The sequence below is a fragment of the Dama dama genome, chromosome 22 (genome assembly GCF_033118175.1).
Source record: "Dama dama isolate Ldn47 chromosome 22, ASM3311817v1, whole genome shotgun sequence".
NCBI lineage: Eukaryota > Metazoa > Chordata > Mammalia > Artiodactyla > Cervidae > Dama > Dama dama.
Genome location: NC_083702.1, coordinates 39,214,769 through 39,231,245, shown reverse-complemented (window position 1 = coordinate 39,231,245; position 16,477 = coordinate 39,214,769). Strand labels below are relative to the sequence as shown.

General features: G+C 41.8%; 1 protein-coding gene across 4 annotated transcripts in view; it reads left to right on the top strand.

Annotated features, from left to right (window-relative positions):
• TMTC1 (transmembrane O-mannosyltransferase targeting cadherins 1) overlaps positions 1 to 16,477 on the top strand; it is a 287,777-nt gene that overhangs the window by 8,871 nt on the left and 262,429 nt on the right. For all 4 annotated transcript variants that reach the window (XM_061125206.1, XM_061125208.1, XM_061125205.1 and 1 more), the window contains exon 2: positions 13,452 to 13,629. In XM_061125206.1, coding sequence (XP_060981189.1) covers positions 13,452 to 13,629 — 178 coding nt within the window. The remainder of the gene's footprint in view (positions 1 to 13,451; positions 13,630 to 16,477) is intronic.

The following is a 16,477-nucleotide window of genomic DNA, read 5'->3' as shown; positions in this document are numbered from 1 at the left end:
GAAATAGTGGCATGTTCCTTTTGGTTCTCTTCTTTTGATTTGACCTCTCTGGGCATTCATTTTGAAATAGTCTATTGCTACAAGACTGATAATCTTAAGTCTGTGATAGGAGACAAGTGAAGACTGTTTAGGATGTTTGACTAGGTTTTCTAGGATGTTCGGTAATGGATGTAGGTGTAGCTAAGAAAAAAACGTGATTGGAGGCAATGAAGAGTTTTATAGAAAAAATGAAAAAAAAAAGTTCTCTGAAAATTTCATTCCAAACGAAGGTTATCTTAGAAACCCCAAGAGAAGAAGATTATGATCCTTGTCTGTTAGAATATGCTTTAGATGTAAAATAGACTTTAGACTACAGTCTGATGGTGTAGGAGGGATGGAAAATGAGAGGAATATATTTCTGAATCATGAGAGTTTTTAATAGGTAAGTTCTTCAAATCATTGAAGGTTTGGAAAACATCTTCTGAAGCAGTCATTTTTGTTTTAATAAAAAATGTATTTTCTATCATCCTTGGGAGCTACATTCAACTTTTTCAAACTTTGATTATGTAATCTCCCCACTTAAAAGGGGGATGAGGAATGCTGATCATGCCTTGTTCCTTTTCCAAATGATAAGAGATGGCTCCTGTTTGATCTGACCCTGGCCACACCCTGACCTATTGTCTTCAGTCTCCACCTCATTCTCTCTGTGTCACATTGTAGAGTCTATATTCCTGGTACAGGCCAAACTTTTGGCTCCCAAGGGATTTTGCACTTGCCTTCTTCTTCCTGGAATGCTCTTTCCCCAGGTCCGTGCATTGCTGCTTCCCTCACCACCTTCAGTCTCTGCTCAAATGTCGCTTCATCCCAGAGGCCTTCCCTGGCCACCGATCTGAAATAGCAGGCACTCCTCCATGTGCCATCCTTACTCTCAGACTCTCCTACCCTCTTTGCCTTGGTAGCCCTCACTGTTACCTGGCATCATGTATTTATTGTTGCTTTTTGTGTCTCCTCACTACTGTGTAAGCTCTGTGAGGTTTATCTTAAGCAGCTGGAACAGTGCCTGACATGCAACATAGGAACTTGATAAATTAATTGTTTCAATCATGTTTGTGAATGCCCAACTTCTTCAGGTAAATGTTTAGTTAGGTAAATATTCAGGTAATGATTTAGGTAGGGCTACACCCTTAAACGGAGAAGGCAGTGGTACTCCACTCCAGTACCCTTGTCTGGAAAATCCCATGGATGGAGGAGCCATCCATGGTAGGCTGCGGTCCATGGGGTCGCTAAGAGTCGGACACGACTGAGCGACTTCCGTTTCACTTCACTTTCATGCGTTGGAGAAGGAAATGGCAACCCACTCCAGTGTTCTTGCCTGGAGAATCCCAGGGACGGCGGAGCCTGGTGGGCTTCTGTCTATGGGGTCGCACAGGGTCGGACACGACTGAAGCGACTTAGCAGCAGCAGCAGCAGCACCCTTACAGGGCTTCCCACGTGGCTCAGCAGTAAAGAATCTGCCTGCCAATGCAGGATATCCCTGGGTTGGGAAGATCCCTGGAGAAGGGAATGGCAACCCACTCCAGAATTCTTGCCTGAAGAATCTAATGGAGAGAGGAGCCTGATGGGCTACAGTCCATGGGGTCACAGAGTCAGACATGACTTAGCGACGAAACAATGGCAACAACACCCTTACAAGGTAGAGGGAAAAGTCTGCTGGACTTATTTCTTGGCTTATGTATCTTTTTCCCTTCCTCTATCAAAGACAAAAGTAGGAGCAGACCGGGAATTTGCTGGACACGCAGAGAGTTGCAGTGGGTCCTACTTACTAGGAGGTGAAGGGGCAGCTCTGATCCTGAAAGGGCTCCTATGGCTCTGCCGTAACCTGCTGAGACTGTGATCCTCTGTGGAGAATGAGATCTTTAGCACTTTTAAATCACGAGCTTCTTTTGTGGCAGATTGAAGCATTATGTTTGGGGGGTACTTGCTGGAAGCTGGACACAATTCGGGCAAACCCCAGAATTACACAGGATTCTCTCCACACCCTACTTGTGGAGACCCAAATTCCTCCATGCCAGTGTCCTGCTATCTGTAATGAAAGGCCATTTTTTTTTTCCAGTTAATGAGTTAGACAATGAAATATCACTTCTGGTTGGATTAAATGGAGTATGCATGCATGCACGTATGCCAAGTTACTTCAGTCGTGTCTGACTCTTTGTGACTCCACAGATTATGGCAGCTCGCCAGGCTCCTTTGTCCCTGGGATTCTCCAGGTAAGAATACTGGAGGGAATTGCCATGCCCTCGCCTCCTCCAGGGGATCTTCCCGACCCAGGGATCGAACCTAAGTCTCATGTCTCGTGCACTGGCATGCGGGTTCTTTACCTCTAGGGCCACCTGAGAAGCCCACATGGAGTATAAGGACCTGAAAATACTTTCTCAAGGGTGCTATGGTTAAGTGGGAGAGACTTCCTCTTCCCCGCAGCTGTGCAAGAATTTGTCTGGCCTTTCCCCAGGTTTCTGGGAAGATGCGTCTAAACCATTCGAGTTTCCAGAGTGATAGGAGTGATTTTGTTTTTCTTGGGGATTCTCTGGGACCACACCTGAGTTTATGCTAAGGAGGAGTTGACTCATGGTGGGCCTCCAGATAGCTTTAGAATGCAGCTGGTCCTGCTGGAAAGACTAGTCTTATGATTAAAGAGTTGGGATTTGGAGCCAGATGATTTTTATTTCTAAGCCAGGCCTGCTGGTAATGATGCGGTGGCACTGGCTTTTGAGAAAAGGACATTATTGTGAGGCCAAGCAGCAAGGAGACAGCAAGCAGGGTTCAAGCTTTTAGGGTTAGTGGAGGAGGGTCGGTGTGCAGAAGCACTGTTGGGTGGTTTGGATTGGAGGACTTTGTTACTCGGCCACTGATGCTAAGGTGTGATGAAGGGGTGTCATACTGGATCTTCCTGGACAATGGATCGTTCACTTCTGAAAGGCATTCAGGTTGTAGTCATGTTCCTGTCCTTTAGTTCCCTGTTGGGGGTTGGGGGGTAGGGTTGAGGGCAGAGAAACTTTGGTTCCGGGTGTTATCTGAGGTCACAGTTTTCTCCTCAGAGCGTGCTTCAGCTGCATGACTTATGGTTTTATTCTGTTGTCTCTGGAAAACAACTTGGTGTCTTGTTAAAAACAGCACGGCGCCAGTTTGAGTTGGTTCTGCAGTTCCAGTATCTAGGAAGGCCCTACCTTCCAACCTCTGGGAAGGGAAAGGGGTGCTGAAGTGGCCAGTGGTGGAATCAGTTAGCTTCCCCATTGAAACCCTGGTTAAGCTTGATTGTGATTTCCTGGCCAGCATTTCTACATCAGTGTGCTGAGGGGCTGATGTGTCCTGAAGACACGGAAGGCTCGTGCTTAGGACCTTTTCACATTGGCCCCATGGGTCTTTTTTTTTTTTCCCCCTATCAATTTTGGTTCATATCTTTTATATTAAAACTGTAATCATAAAAGAGTATCATGTTGAAGTGGGAGGTAGAAGGGAGGTTCAAGCGGGAGGGGACATATGTATACCCTTGTTGTTATATGGCAGAAACCAATACTTATTGTAAAGCAATTATGCTTAATTAAAAATAAAGACATTAATTAAAAAAAATAAGTATCATGCTTTCCTGAATTCTGTGAGTCGTTCTTACAAATTGTTGAATCTAAGGGAGTCGTGGGGACCCCTGAATTTGTGGCTGGGAGGTCGGAGGTGCCGGTGGTCTGGTGTCTGAAGTAAGGGAGTCTCATGTAGGGCTGTCTCGTCAGGTAATTGGTGTCTGAATGGCATTGCATCCAAGAACTCCACCAAACATACATAGCTTGAAAAGAAAGAAACCCATTTTCTTAAAATTGACAGGTCAGTTATAGTTATAACTATACTATATTTGGTATTGATCTGTTAATTTTTATTCTTTGCGGACCCACATTTTCTGGGACTCGCTTCCTTCTATGGCCTCTGATCTTCCTGCCCTGTTTCCCCACCCTTTCTTTGTTCAGTTGCTATTCTGAATACTCATGTGACAACGGTGACTGTGGCCTCCTTCTGACCAGCTCCACACAGCCTGGTCCCTCCTTACAGCTCTTCCTTGGAGCCGGGGCCGGGGTGGGAGGCGGGGTAGAAGGGGTGTATCTTGCCTTTGCCTCAGGGCACTGTCTCCTCTCAGCACTCTCGTTTGCACCGGTGCCTGTGAATCACATCCTTTGGTTCTTTAGAGACATGAAGTGATGCTGATTTGTTGACTTATTCCTGGTACTGGAGGGAATGCAGAAGAAAAGCAACCAAAATGATGAAGGGCCTAAGGGACAGGCCCTTTCCTCTTAGAGGAAAAATGAGAAGATCCAGATGTTGTTGTTTATTGGCTGAATGATCTAAGAAGACTATGCGAAGCACTTAGAAGCATTTGAGAGCTGTAATGAAGGCAGGAGATGAGAAGAAGAAAAATGAGTGGTGAGAGAGGAAGACAGGAAAATTAGTACTGGGCTGTGGAAAGTCACCAGGGGGATGTGGGAGAACCCATCACTTGAGACATCAAAAACAGAAGACAAGGGGTACATCTAGTTTTTTCTTTCCCCCATTTATGGTTTTTACTGGAGAAGAATGCATGTTATGTTATTGCTGAGAAAAATGGATTTTTTCTGGTAAACATAGCAACCATATGCAGCTTTTCCTTAAGCTTTGAGACCTGAGCATTACAGTTCTGAGTATCACCTGTCTTGAATTATTGGGTTGCTTAGGGCAGATCTCTGGGCCCCGTCTCAGATCTATTGACTTAGAATATCTTGGGATGGGATCAAGGAATCAGCGATTGTAACCAACACACTGGTGATTCAGAATCCCGGGAAGTACTGCGACTCAGTGGGGCCTGTGTTTAATGAGGTTGAGATGCCAAAGTCTGCCTGGCATAACAGAGAAAGGAATCCAGAAGCTCATTGGGGTCCATTCATCACATTGTCTACACACCCCTTCCTCGTACTCCCTATCCTGCATCCCCTGAGAGGGCCAAATGCTTCTCTCTGCACTGAGGCATTGAGAAATATGTAAATAGGAGAGTGCCTGCAAGGTTGGAAGCTCTGTGGCACTTCTTTTCTGCTGGCCAAGTGTGATGTGGGACATGCTGCCACTGCGGGGGGCTTTCTGACCAGTGGGGATGATGGGACCCTTGAGTTCCAGAGGCCAGGTGGCAGAGCTTAGTGGCCAAAGTCTAGGTGAGAGCATTGACATGGCAGGCATGAGGATGTGGTGAGAACTGGAATGTTGTGACCCACAGGAATGGTGATGTGAAGGGGACAGGCAGCCCTTTTAAATGTTACTTGACCTATTTATATAACCAGGAAAATTCCAGGTTCAGGGCCCCAAACTAGACTTGAGTCCCCACAATGGAGAGCCAAGACCTCAAGCAGTTTCCATACCCCTGCCAGTTCACTAAGGTATGGCTTTTTGACTGAAACAGAGTTAAGGTCCCCTTGAGGATGGACCCTAGTATATTCTCGAGTAGAAGTCTCTTTCAGAAATATACCTGCTTTTATTTTCTTCTAAACCAGAGGTGTTTTTCAAGAGGAAAATTAAACTGATGGGCTTTATCTGGAGCTCTAGGCTGTGAGAGTGTGCATTCAGTTCAGTTCAGTCGCTGAGTCGTGTCTGACTCTTTGAGACCCCATGAACCGCACCAGGCCTCCGTGTCCATAACCAACTCCTGGAGTTTACTCAAATTCATGTCCATTGAGTCGGTGATGCCATCTAACCATCTCACCCTCTGTTGTCCCCTTCTCCTCCTGCCCTCAATCTTTCCCAGCATCAGGGTCTTTTCAAATGAGTCAGCTCTTTGCATCAGGTGGCCAAAGTACTGGAGTTTCAGCTTCAACATCAGTCCTTCCAATGAACACCCAGGACTGATCTCCTTTAGAGTGGACTGGTTGGATCTCCCTTCAGTCCAAGGGACTCTCAAGAGTCTTCTCCAACACCACAGTTCAAAAGCATCAATTCTTCGGTGCTCAGCTTTCTTTTTAGTCCAACTCTCACATCCATACATGACTACTAGAAAAACCATAGACTTGATTAGACGGAACTTTGTTGACAGAGTGATGTCTCTGCTTTTTAATATGCTGTCTAGGTCGGTCATAACTTTCCTTCCAAGGAGTAAGTGTCTTTTAATTTCATGGCTGCAATCACCATCTGCAGTGATTTTGGAGCCCAGAAAAATAAAGTCAGCCACTGTTTCCACTGTTCCCCCATTTATTTACAATGAAATGATGGGACCGGATTCCATGATCTTAGTTTTCTGAATGTTGAGCTTTAAGTCAACTTTTTCACTCTCCTCTTTCACTTTCATCAGGAGGTTCTTTAGTTCTTTTTCACTTTCTGCCATGCATATCTGAGGGTATTGATATTTCTCTTGGCAATCTTGATTCCAGCTTGTGCTTCCTCCAGCCCAGCATTTCTCATGATGTATTCTGCATCTAAGTTAAATAAGCAGGGTGACAATATACAGACTTGACATACTCCTTTTCCTATTTGGAACCAGTTTGTTGTTCCATGTCCATTTCTAACTGTTGCTTCCTGACCTGCATACAGGTTTCTCAAGAGGCGGATCAGGTGGTCTGGTATTGCCATCTCTTTCAGAATTTTCCACAGTTTATTGTGATCCACACAGTCAAAGGCTTCGGCATAGTCAATAAAGCAGATAGATGTTTTTCTGGAACTCTCCTGCTTTTTCAAAGATCCAGTGGATATTGGCAATTTGATCTCTGGTTCCTCTGCCTTTTCTAAAACCAGCTTGAACTTCTGGAAGTACACAGTTCACATATTGCTAAAGCCTGACTTGGAGAATTTTGAGCATTACTTTACTAGCATGTGAGATGAGTGCAATTGTGTGGTAGTTTGAGCTTTCTTTGGTTATTCAGGTATGACCTAAATCAAATTCCTTATGATTATACAGTGGAAGTGACAAATAGATTTAAAGGACTAGATCTGATAGATAGAGTGCCTGATGAACTATGGATGGAGGTTCATGACATTGTATAGGAGACAGGTATCAAGACCATCCCCAAGAAAAAGAAATGCAAAAAAGCAAAATGGTTGTCTGAGGAGGCCTTACAAATAGCTGTGAGAAGAAGAGAAGCGAAAGGCAAAGGAGAAAAGGAAAGATATACCCATTTGAATTCAGAGTTCCAAAGAATAGCAAGGAGAGATAAGAAAGCCTTCTTCAGCGATCAATGCAAAGAAATAGAGGAAAACAATAGAATGGGAAAGACTAGAGATCTCTTCAAGAAAATTAGAGATACCAAGGGAACATTTCATGCAAAGATGGGCTCAATAAAGGGCAGAAATGGCATGGACCTAACAGAAGCAGAAGAGTGTGCATTACTTGGGGGGGCAAAACCAATGAGTCTTTTTCTCCCCTCCTCACCCCTCCTCCTGTGACTATTCGATGTCACCCTGTGTGACCCTGTGGTCTTTCCTGGGAACTGATGTCCTCCGATTGCTGTGTGCTGCATGTGCCCCCTCCCTTTTGTGGGCAGTTTTACAAGGAGGCAGAGGAGTTCAGATGGGGAAGGGGCTGTTTGCGTTTTATCTGCCAAAGTCTGGAAGGCTTTCAGCCAGGCAGACATGACTATTAAGATTTTTTTAGGAAAAAAGTTTTATTTCCTACTGCTTGGCCTAGTTTTAAATTAGAAATGAAAGTTAAATCAAAAAAACTTAGAGATTATTTGAGTTGAAAGGAAAAGATGGTTTTTTTTCCAACTTCCAGCTTAATGTCAGTTTATTTGTTCATTCATAAACCTTCATTTAGAATCTACTGTGTTCCAACTGAGATAGATACAATGACAAAAAAGTTAATTTCTAACAATGAATAAAAAATTCTCATAACACTTGAGGGATATAGTAAAAGAGTTTTTAAAAACTGATTAAATGCTGTAATGGAAGTACATTCACGGTGACATGAAACCTGAGATTGTTCTCTGTAGATGGTATTTAAGGTAGGCTGTTGTCAGGCTTCTGTGTGAACATTCCTGCTTATCCCACTACTGATTTTAGTTTTAAATATTACATTTTCCTTTGAGCTGAAGTCTGCCCCCCAGTAGTTGGAAGACCCCGTGGCAAATTATGAGTACTTGACCGACCTAAATTGGCACCCAGGTATTTCCATGTGGCCATGGAGGCCCAGAGTTGCCACGTCTTTTAAGATCTGAAGAAAAGTTGGAAATTTTTATATGAAATCACCTGTTTTATTGCGTGATAGTATGTACCAGGGATAGACACTGGGGATAAAGCTGTAAATATGCCAAAGAGCCTTTCCCCTGAAAAACTTGGTTTCATACCTGTCTGTCATCTTTCTGCAGGCTGAGTGTTACCCATTCCTCAAACCTACCTCCCTGAGACATCACTTTGAGACTCCCTCCCCCAGCATCCTGAAGCTGTCCTGTGAAGGTGCTCCAGCATTTAAGTAACACCTTGAGGGGCTGCTGCCCCGTGTTGGATATCACCCCCTTCCCTCTCCCATCCACAGGGAGAACGCCTTTACCTTCCTTATCTCAGTACCTGGTAGGTTCTCCTGCTGGAATTCTCTTATATGAATTACTTTTCTCTCTTTCTCCTACTATGCTGTTAACTCTTTGGTAGCAGAGGCTGTGTCTCCTATTCGTTCCTGTGGGCCCTACGTTACATCCAGCAACTAGCAGGTATTCAGTAAATATCTGTTAGAGTGCACTGATATGAAAAATACTGACTTCGGCAGTTCCCTGACTAACGGTATTGGTGCTCTGGTCTGTTTTGATAGCTAGGACACAGTAACTCTGACTTCAGGGTAGACTAACAAAACAACCCTTGGACAATACAACATGTAGAGTTTTAATCTGGATTGCAAAAATTTTGTTCTATTTTGTGTCTAAATGTGGGTCTTTACTGTTACCCATGTTCTGTCTAATTCTGTTAGAATTAGCTCTCAATTTTAGTCATTTAAGCTCTTTGTGAAGCTCAATCTTCAGTATAGTTAACTCTCCTTCCCTGATACAGGCCATGTGCAGGCTTGGTTTGCATACACTACGGATTCATTTAAGCCGATAAAAATATTGGACAGACTAGAGATATTATCAGAATGCTGTGACATACCCTGGAGGTCTCCAGCCAAGGAGATATTGATTTAGTATTCACCACTCTCTGTTAGCTCATATCTATTTTATTCTGTCTTGTATGCCAGGAGATTCTGAGAGAGCCTATTTAATGACATTGTTAAAGATGTAACATGTCTATCACACCCCTCTCCTGAAGTTAATCAGTTAAATCCCTTTTTGTGAACCTGTAGTAACTCTCAGAATTAGAGATTCTTTTTCTAGTGCTCACACGTAGGATATATTCAAAAATTTTCTTACCATTTCATCTTAAGCTCACTTATCTATCATTTGGAGAGTTCAGGCTCCATGTTTTTAGATATTTGGGAAATTCTCATAACTAGATTTTTGGTGATTTCTCAAAGCTTAGATTAAGGTACCAGGTGAGGGGCTTTCACACTGTTACCTTATCTCTACATTGGTTCCCCATTCACCAACTTATTTTTATATTTTTGGATCTAATTGAATTCATTTACAACACCAATCACTCACTCCTAATCAATTTCCAGAAATAATCTATATGGATAACATCTGCACATTTTTAGATATGATACATATAGACACATGGATGAGTCATACCTCCTACTTTATATCATTTTGGAAGGGGAAAGGAGTGTATGTTAAGTATCTCATAAACATGTCATAACATAGTAATAACATCATCTTTAATGATGCTTTTGCTTGTTAAATGGTTGAATAACAAATAAATTGGAAAAATAACAAGTCCTTTGTCTTAAAAAACAGTGCTATTATTTGTAATCCAGAGTTATGATCTAAAGTATATCATTGGTGGGAATATACTCAGTCACTCAGTCGTTTCTGACTCTTTGCGACCCTGTGGACTGTAGCCCACCAGGCTCCTCTGTCCATGGGATTTCCAGGCAGGAATACTGGAGTGCATTGCCATTTCCTTCTCCAGGGAATAGATAAATACATAAGGGTTCATTAGATGTTTTGCCATCTCTGTGTTGCCATTTTTATAATTAACACAATGTTTGTACATTGACAGGAAAATTCCTCTTTCTGCCTCTACTTAAACTCACAAGATTTCTAACACCAGATATGTGGGTTTATCCTACACCAAACAATTCTCTCACACTTGCTGGGTGTCCTGGAATTCAATCAGTTTGGACACTGTCTGCCTGGAGTTAACATCAGAGCCCCCAGGTAAGGGCTCAGTTCTACAAGAGTGCCCTCTCTTCAGACGGCAATCACAAGTACTGGTCCTCAGGTTACTAACATTTATGTCTGACTTGGTCGCAAGTTGGGTCTTCCCTGGTGACGCAGATGGTAAAGAATCTCTCTGCGATGCGGAAGACCCAGTTTGATCCTTGCGTAAGGAAGATACCCTAGAGAAGGGAGTGGCTACCAGCTCCAGTATTCTTGGCCTGGAGAATTCCATGGACAGAGGAACCTGGCAGGCTACAGTCTCTGGGGGTCTCAAAGAGTCAGAAACAAATAAGAGACTAACACTTTCACTTTTTGGCTACAAGTTGGAGTTTCCTATGACCTCCCCCTTCAGACTTGATAATTTGCTATAATGGCTCACAGAACTCAGGGAAACCAGTCTATTATATAAAGAAGGGCGTGATAAACGGTACAGATAATAGCCAGATGAAGAAATGTATAGGGCAGAGCCTGGAGAGTGCTGAATACAGGAGCTTCTGTCCCTGTGGAGCTGGGTTCTGTCACTCTGCTGGCATGGTGACGTGTTCACCAACCTGGAAGCCTTCCAAACCCCACAGTTCCGGGAATTTTTTTGCAAGTGTCATCATGTAGGCGTGATCAATTATTAGCTCAGCCTCCCTCAACTCTCCTCTTCCTGAGGATGGGGGTGGACTAAAAGTTCCAAGCTTCTAATCACATGTGGTCTTTCTCGTGACCAGCTCCCATCCTGAAGCCACCCAGGAGCCCGCTAAGAATCACCTTGTTAAGAGAAAAGTCACTCCTATCTCCCAGGGAATTCTAAGAGATTTAGGAGCTCTGTGTCAGGAACCAGAGCCAAACACCAAGTATTAAAACAAAAGGTGCTTCCAGTGCTCTTATCACTTAGGAAACTGCAAGGAATTTAGGAGAGTGGTGCCAGGAACTTGGGGGCAGAGACCAACTATTAAAACAAAAGATATTTCTAGCACCTTTATCACTTAGGAAATTACAAAAGTTTTAGGGTCTCTAACCAGGAGTTGGGATGAAGATCAAAATACGTATTCTTACTGCATCACAGTATCACATATGTATGTATATATGTGTTTTTGAATACTTTTTTGTTTTTTCCCTACAGAAAATTTCTAGAAGTGGAATTTTGGGGCAAAGGGTGTGCAATTTGTAAAGCCTCTTATATATATTGACAACCTAGATACCTATCACATATGAGATTGCCTATTTTCTCTCACTGAGATGAATGTGAATGAATTTTAAATGAATGGCTTAGCTGGTCTGGAAAACTCAGCCTGGTGAAGTGGAAACAGAATAAAATCAACTTCAGGGGAGTGGGCTGTCAGGGGACCACCCCATCTTCCCTAAGGACAGGGACTCGGGCTCATCCTTCTCACAGCTCCTCCATCCGGTGCGTTCTTTCTTTTTTTAAATCTTATTTATTTATGTAATTTTGGCTGTACTGGGTCTTCATTGCTAAGCGGGCTACTCTCTAATTTTGGTGCAGAAGCTTCTCATTGTGGTGGCTTCTCTTGCTGGGAAGCTTGGACTCTAGGGATCACGGGCTTCAGTAAGTGGGCTCAGGGGTTGAGACTCTCGGGCTCCAGAGCACAGGCTCAGTAGTTGCTCTGCAGCATTTGGGATCTTCTCGGATCAGGGATCAAACTCACGTCACCTGCATTGGCAGCTGGGTTCTTTACCACTGAGCCGGCAGGGAAGCCCCATCCTCTGCTTTCTGATTTCCAGCAGCTCTCTCACCCTGTGTAGGTCCTCTTGTCCTGGAATGGCAGGGATGCTGTTCTCCCTTCTTTAGCCGAACACACCGGTCCCCTTGTTCATGGCCCTTTCTTCTTTCCCTCTGAAGGCGGTGTTTCATGCCAGGCTCCTGTCTCAGGCACTGTGGGGTGTGCGCAGATGCATAGGTCTGCAGCGCAGCTGTCTTGGATTTTGCACTGGGCCCCTGGAGTTGGCCAGCAATTCATTTTTTTTTAGGCTTAGTTGGGACCATGATTACTTCAGTGGAAATGAAAATTGAGTTGATTAGTAACTATGACATTTAGATTCGTGTGTCCAAATAAAGCTTGAGATGTTTAAAATTCTGTAAATTAAAGCTGAATCAACTCAAGTATTTAGAATATGCGTATGCCATCGCTAAAGTTGACTTTTAGATTCTCAGCTGTTTTTGGCAAAGCGGAGGTAGCTGTGTAAGAGAAGCAGATCTAGAGTGTGAGGATAAAGATATGGAATTAGTGTTTTGGTAAAATGGACTGGAGTCTAGATGGTTATAGACAGTACCACTTAGGGTATGTGTGTTCTACCAAGAGAACTGTTCCCTATGCAGTTGCATTTTTTTCTATAACCCCACAGACTTATTTGAGGACGTGATGTCCTATTCTTAACTTAAAGGCTACCTTCAGAAGTCTCTCTGTGAAAGTGTTTAAAATTTTGAACAACAAATTTCTCTTCTGATTGTGGTTCTCTTTTTATTTTCTTTTTGTTGTAATCCTGGAATTCAGATTCTGAGATTCTATAGGAATTGCTGTTAAAGAACATTTAATACAAATTCTGAAATGCTATGCTCATTCTCATCACCCCTATATTAATAATTTCAGCTACAGCTGGTAATAGTGGGTAGATACCCTGGAGATGCCTTGTGGGGTGGTAATTAACAATGATTCCTTGTGCGTAATCTGGAAATTTGGTTCCTGGTGGCACTGTGGGTGAGAGAACACAGTCATGCCTGGTTTGTCCCAACCTTGACCACAGGTACCAGTTTCTTGGTCTCTTTCTCATCACTGGTGACCATGGCTCCAACCTGCAGCACCGAGGACTTGCCTGTGAACACTCAGCTGCTTAGGAAGATGTGTTAGTGAAACAAGAGTACTGGGAGGTGTTTGCACCAGCCAGGGAGTGAGGGGAAAAAGCCAGTGAGGGAAGAAAAGCATTCCACACCTGTCTGCCTTTTCAGTGAGGCCACCAAGTTTTCTGAAGTAATATCATATTGCATTTACAAAGATTTCTGCAGCTAGAAAATTTTTTAGATAGGAAAAAACTTAGATATATAGAGTAACCTGAGAGTGGAATCATTTAAAAATAATTAAATGACTTACCTTTTAAAGTGATGGATTCCCTTTGCTTTCCTTGTGCTTGTCTTCTGTTTGTAGCTAATTCAGTTTTTATTTGTTGTCACAGGCTGAACATCTTTTTGACTGGCATGGACCCCTTCTACTTCCACGCAGTAAATGTCATTTTACACTGCCTAGTGACCCTTGTCCTGATGTACACCTGTGACAAAACTGTCTTCAAGAATCGTGGACTTGCTTTTGTTACCGCGTTACTTTTTGCCGTGCATCCTGTTCACACAGAGGCGGTGAGTGTCACTGGGACTCAATGAAATAATGAAACAAAAAGTCATCTTTTTCTCCTCTCAAAACCACGTGAATTTAAAGCTTTACTGAAGTGTTTATATATAAATCATTCTGCTTGACAACTTTTCTTTTTAAATGTTCTAATGGCCTTTATTGCACCTCCAGGACTTAACTGCTTTTCTAAATAGCCACTGTCATTATTACAGGTAGTCATAAATAACCACAGTTCTTTCTTTGTGGAAAATTTAAGTCCTAATGTGTTTTAAAGAGCAAGGGGCATTTTGAGATACTTAGCATGCTGAGTTATTGTTCCTGCTCTATGATTTTTTAACCTATTCTTGCTCTGCTTAATATTTATAACATTCATGATACAGAACTCTTGAGTGCTAGAGTTGTTTAGTCGATAAGTTGTGTTGGACTCTTGGCGACCCCATGGACTGTAGCCCACCAGACTCCTTGTCCATGGAATTTCCCAGGCAAGAATACTGGAGTGGGTTGCCATTTCCTTCTCCAGGAGGCTTTCATGACCCAGAGATAGAACCCCTGTCTCCTGCTTGGCAGGTGGATTCTTTACCACTGAGCCACATAGGAAGCCCAGGAGCGGGGGGAAGACCATTAAAACTTTTATGATATTGAACTGACATTCTTCAAATTAAACACAGTTTTGAGACTTACCAATAGTTTTCCAAGTTATTTAGTATGAGCTGTAGTTATTTGGAGGATGATGAGAAATGTGTTTAGAAAGTATAGATCTGGAGTCTTACTTAAAATATGGGCTTAATTATGTACCAAGATGGTATGATCTAGCCTGGCTTCACATCTCAGTAGCCACAGCTGGTTTAGTTTATGTATTGCTCAGGGTGGATGAAGACTTTCCAAGCAGTACATGGGTACCACAGTTTTATAAGAATTGTCTCAAGAGTCACAGATTGCATCCGGACATTTTCCTACAGTTCACATCCTACAGTTTACATCCAGGTCTGAGAACCTGGGGGAAAAGTGTCAAGTTGATTCTCCTCTCCCTCTTCCCCTTTCAGTTGCCTTTTTCTTATATTAAAAAAATAAGGAATGTCTTGCATACATCAGAATCTTACTATGCCCAGGGGTACAAATGGCACCATACAGTGAACCAGTTTGATATTTTGGTGTCAGCCAAGTCTCCTCTAATTAAGGCATCATAAACCCAAAATAGGTTTATGTCCTTTTCTGTCTATACATGTTTCTGTGAAGAAAGCAGCATGGTATTAGAAGTAAGATATGGTGGCCTGCAAGATGCTTGTCGTGGGGATGCGTAATACTTTCATTTGACCTGAAGTAAAACGTCTGATTTGGCCAATTGGTTTGATAATGAGGGCTAGTAAGGCTATATGATGGACATTTGCCACAGACAAAATTCTAAATCTGTAAGCCCAAGGTTTTGACACAAGTATATTTAGAGTGATAAGGGAGAAAATTATTTTATAAACAATTACTTTGTTAAGTGTAATTTTCCCAGCCTTCCTGAGTATTTTGGACTGAACAAGGTGCCTGTAAGTGGAGGGCTGTAAAGTATAACTAATAATCCTTTGCAAAGTCTCAGTCAAGGCTTTTTTCCTTAGTTTTGAGAAACTGTGAAAGCAAATGAATCTAATGACAGATAACTCTAATGATTGGTACACTTCATTTATTTACTTTTAACCAGGTTAAAGGAGAACCTGGTAGAGTTGTCAGCTGGTAGATCATTAAACATTATGCAAGATGATAGATCGCTATGATTTTGCAGAGAACTTGGGTGTTCAAAGAACTGTCACTGCTGTAACATGGTTACTTCTGTCCTCATTTATGTGAACTGTGTTTAAATACAAAAGCTACAAATAGAATTTGATGCCGCATACTTCCTTTTTCTAACAAAAAGTAATATTCAGTCATAGATAACTGAATTTATTTAAAAAGCCTACACCTATATATTGAGGACTATTCTTTATTCAATAATTTTTATCATTTTTTCTAACTTACAATGTATTTAGCAATTGAAAATATTATTAATTGAAATAATAATACAAAATTGAAAATTCAACAATTTTGAAAATTCAGAAAATTTAGGTGCTTTTGATCACAGGAACTTTAAAAAATTAATCATTAATCTAATTATATATATATTTTTATTATAGAGTAAGATGATAAATAGAATATTTTAAAATGTCATTGCATAGCATATTAAGAAAAAATTGCTGAAGGGGAGATAAAATGGAAACATGATTTCAAGGGGAAAGGGCACGTGAAATGTCTGTCATTTAAAGAAGAGCTTGTTCATATTTGTGTAAATGTAAGAAAATGAGCTTCAAAATGCTGTGGTATGTTTCAGGTTCATTTGGTACATTCAAAACAGTAAGTTTATGGCCTATTTTAAAATATCAATTTCTAAAATGCACAGGAAGTTAAATCCCTTGAAGTATTTAAAATTATGATGAAACATTTTAGATATGAATTTTAAAAGATAAGAATGATGTGTAAATTTTCAATATTATTGTTAAATGAAGAGAAATAATCAAGGACCACTACTCCTAGCCATATTAGAACGTATGACACCAGGTCAATGGCAATGTTTTAATCTAAGCCCATCAACTTTTATGTTTCTGATAGTCTCTTAGATAGATTTGAAAATTCATGCTTAGAGGTCTTAGGGAAAATTTGTGTAGGAAAGAACAATTGAGTAGAATAAGACCAGTCCTAATTCTGTGCTTGCAGAAAAGGAGAGCATAAAATTCAGTGTGATCGTGAGCTGATAGAGTTAGGTTGAAATCTAAGAAAAAGGGAAAATTCTGTTAGAAAAATGACCTTTAAAAAAGGGTTTCAACCAGCTTTCATACT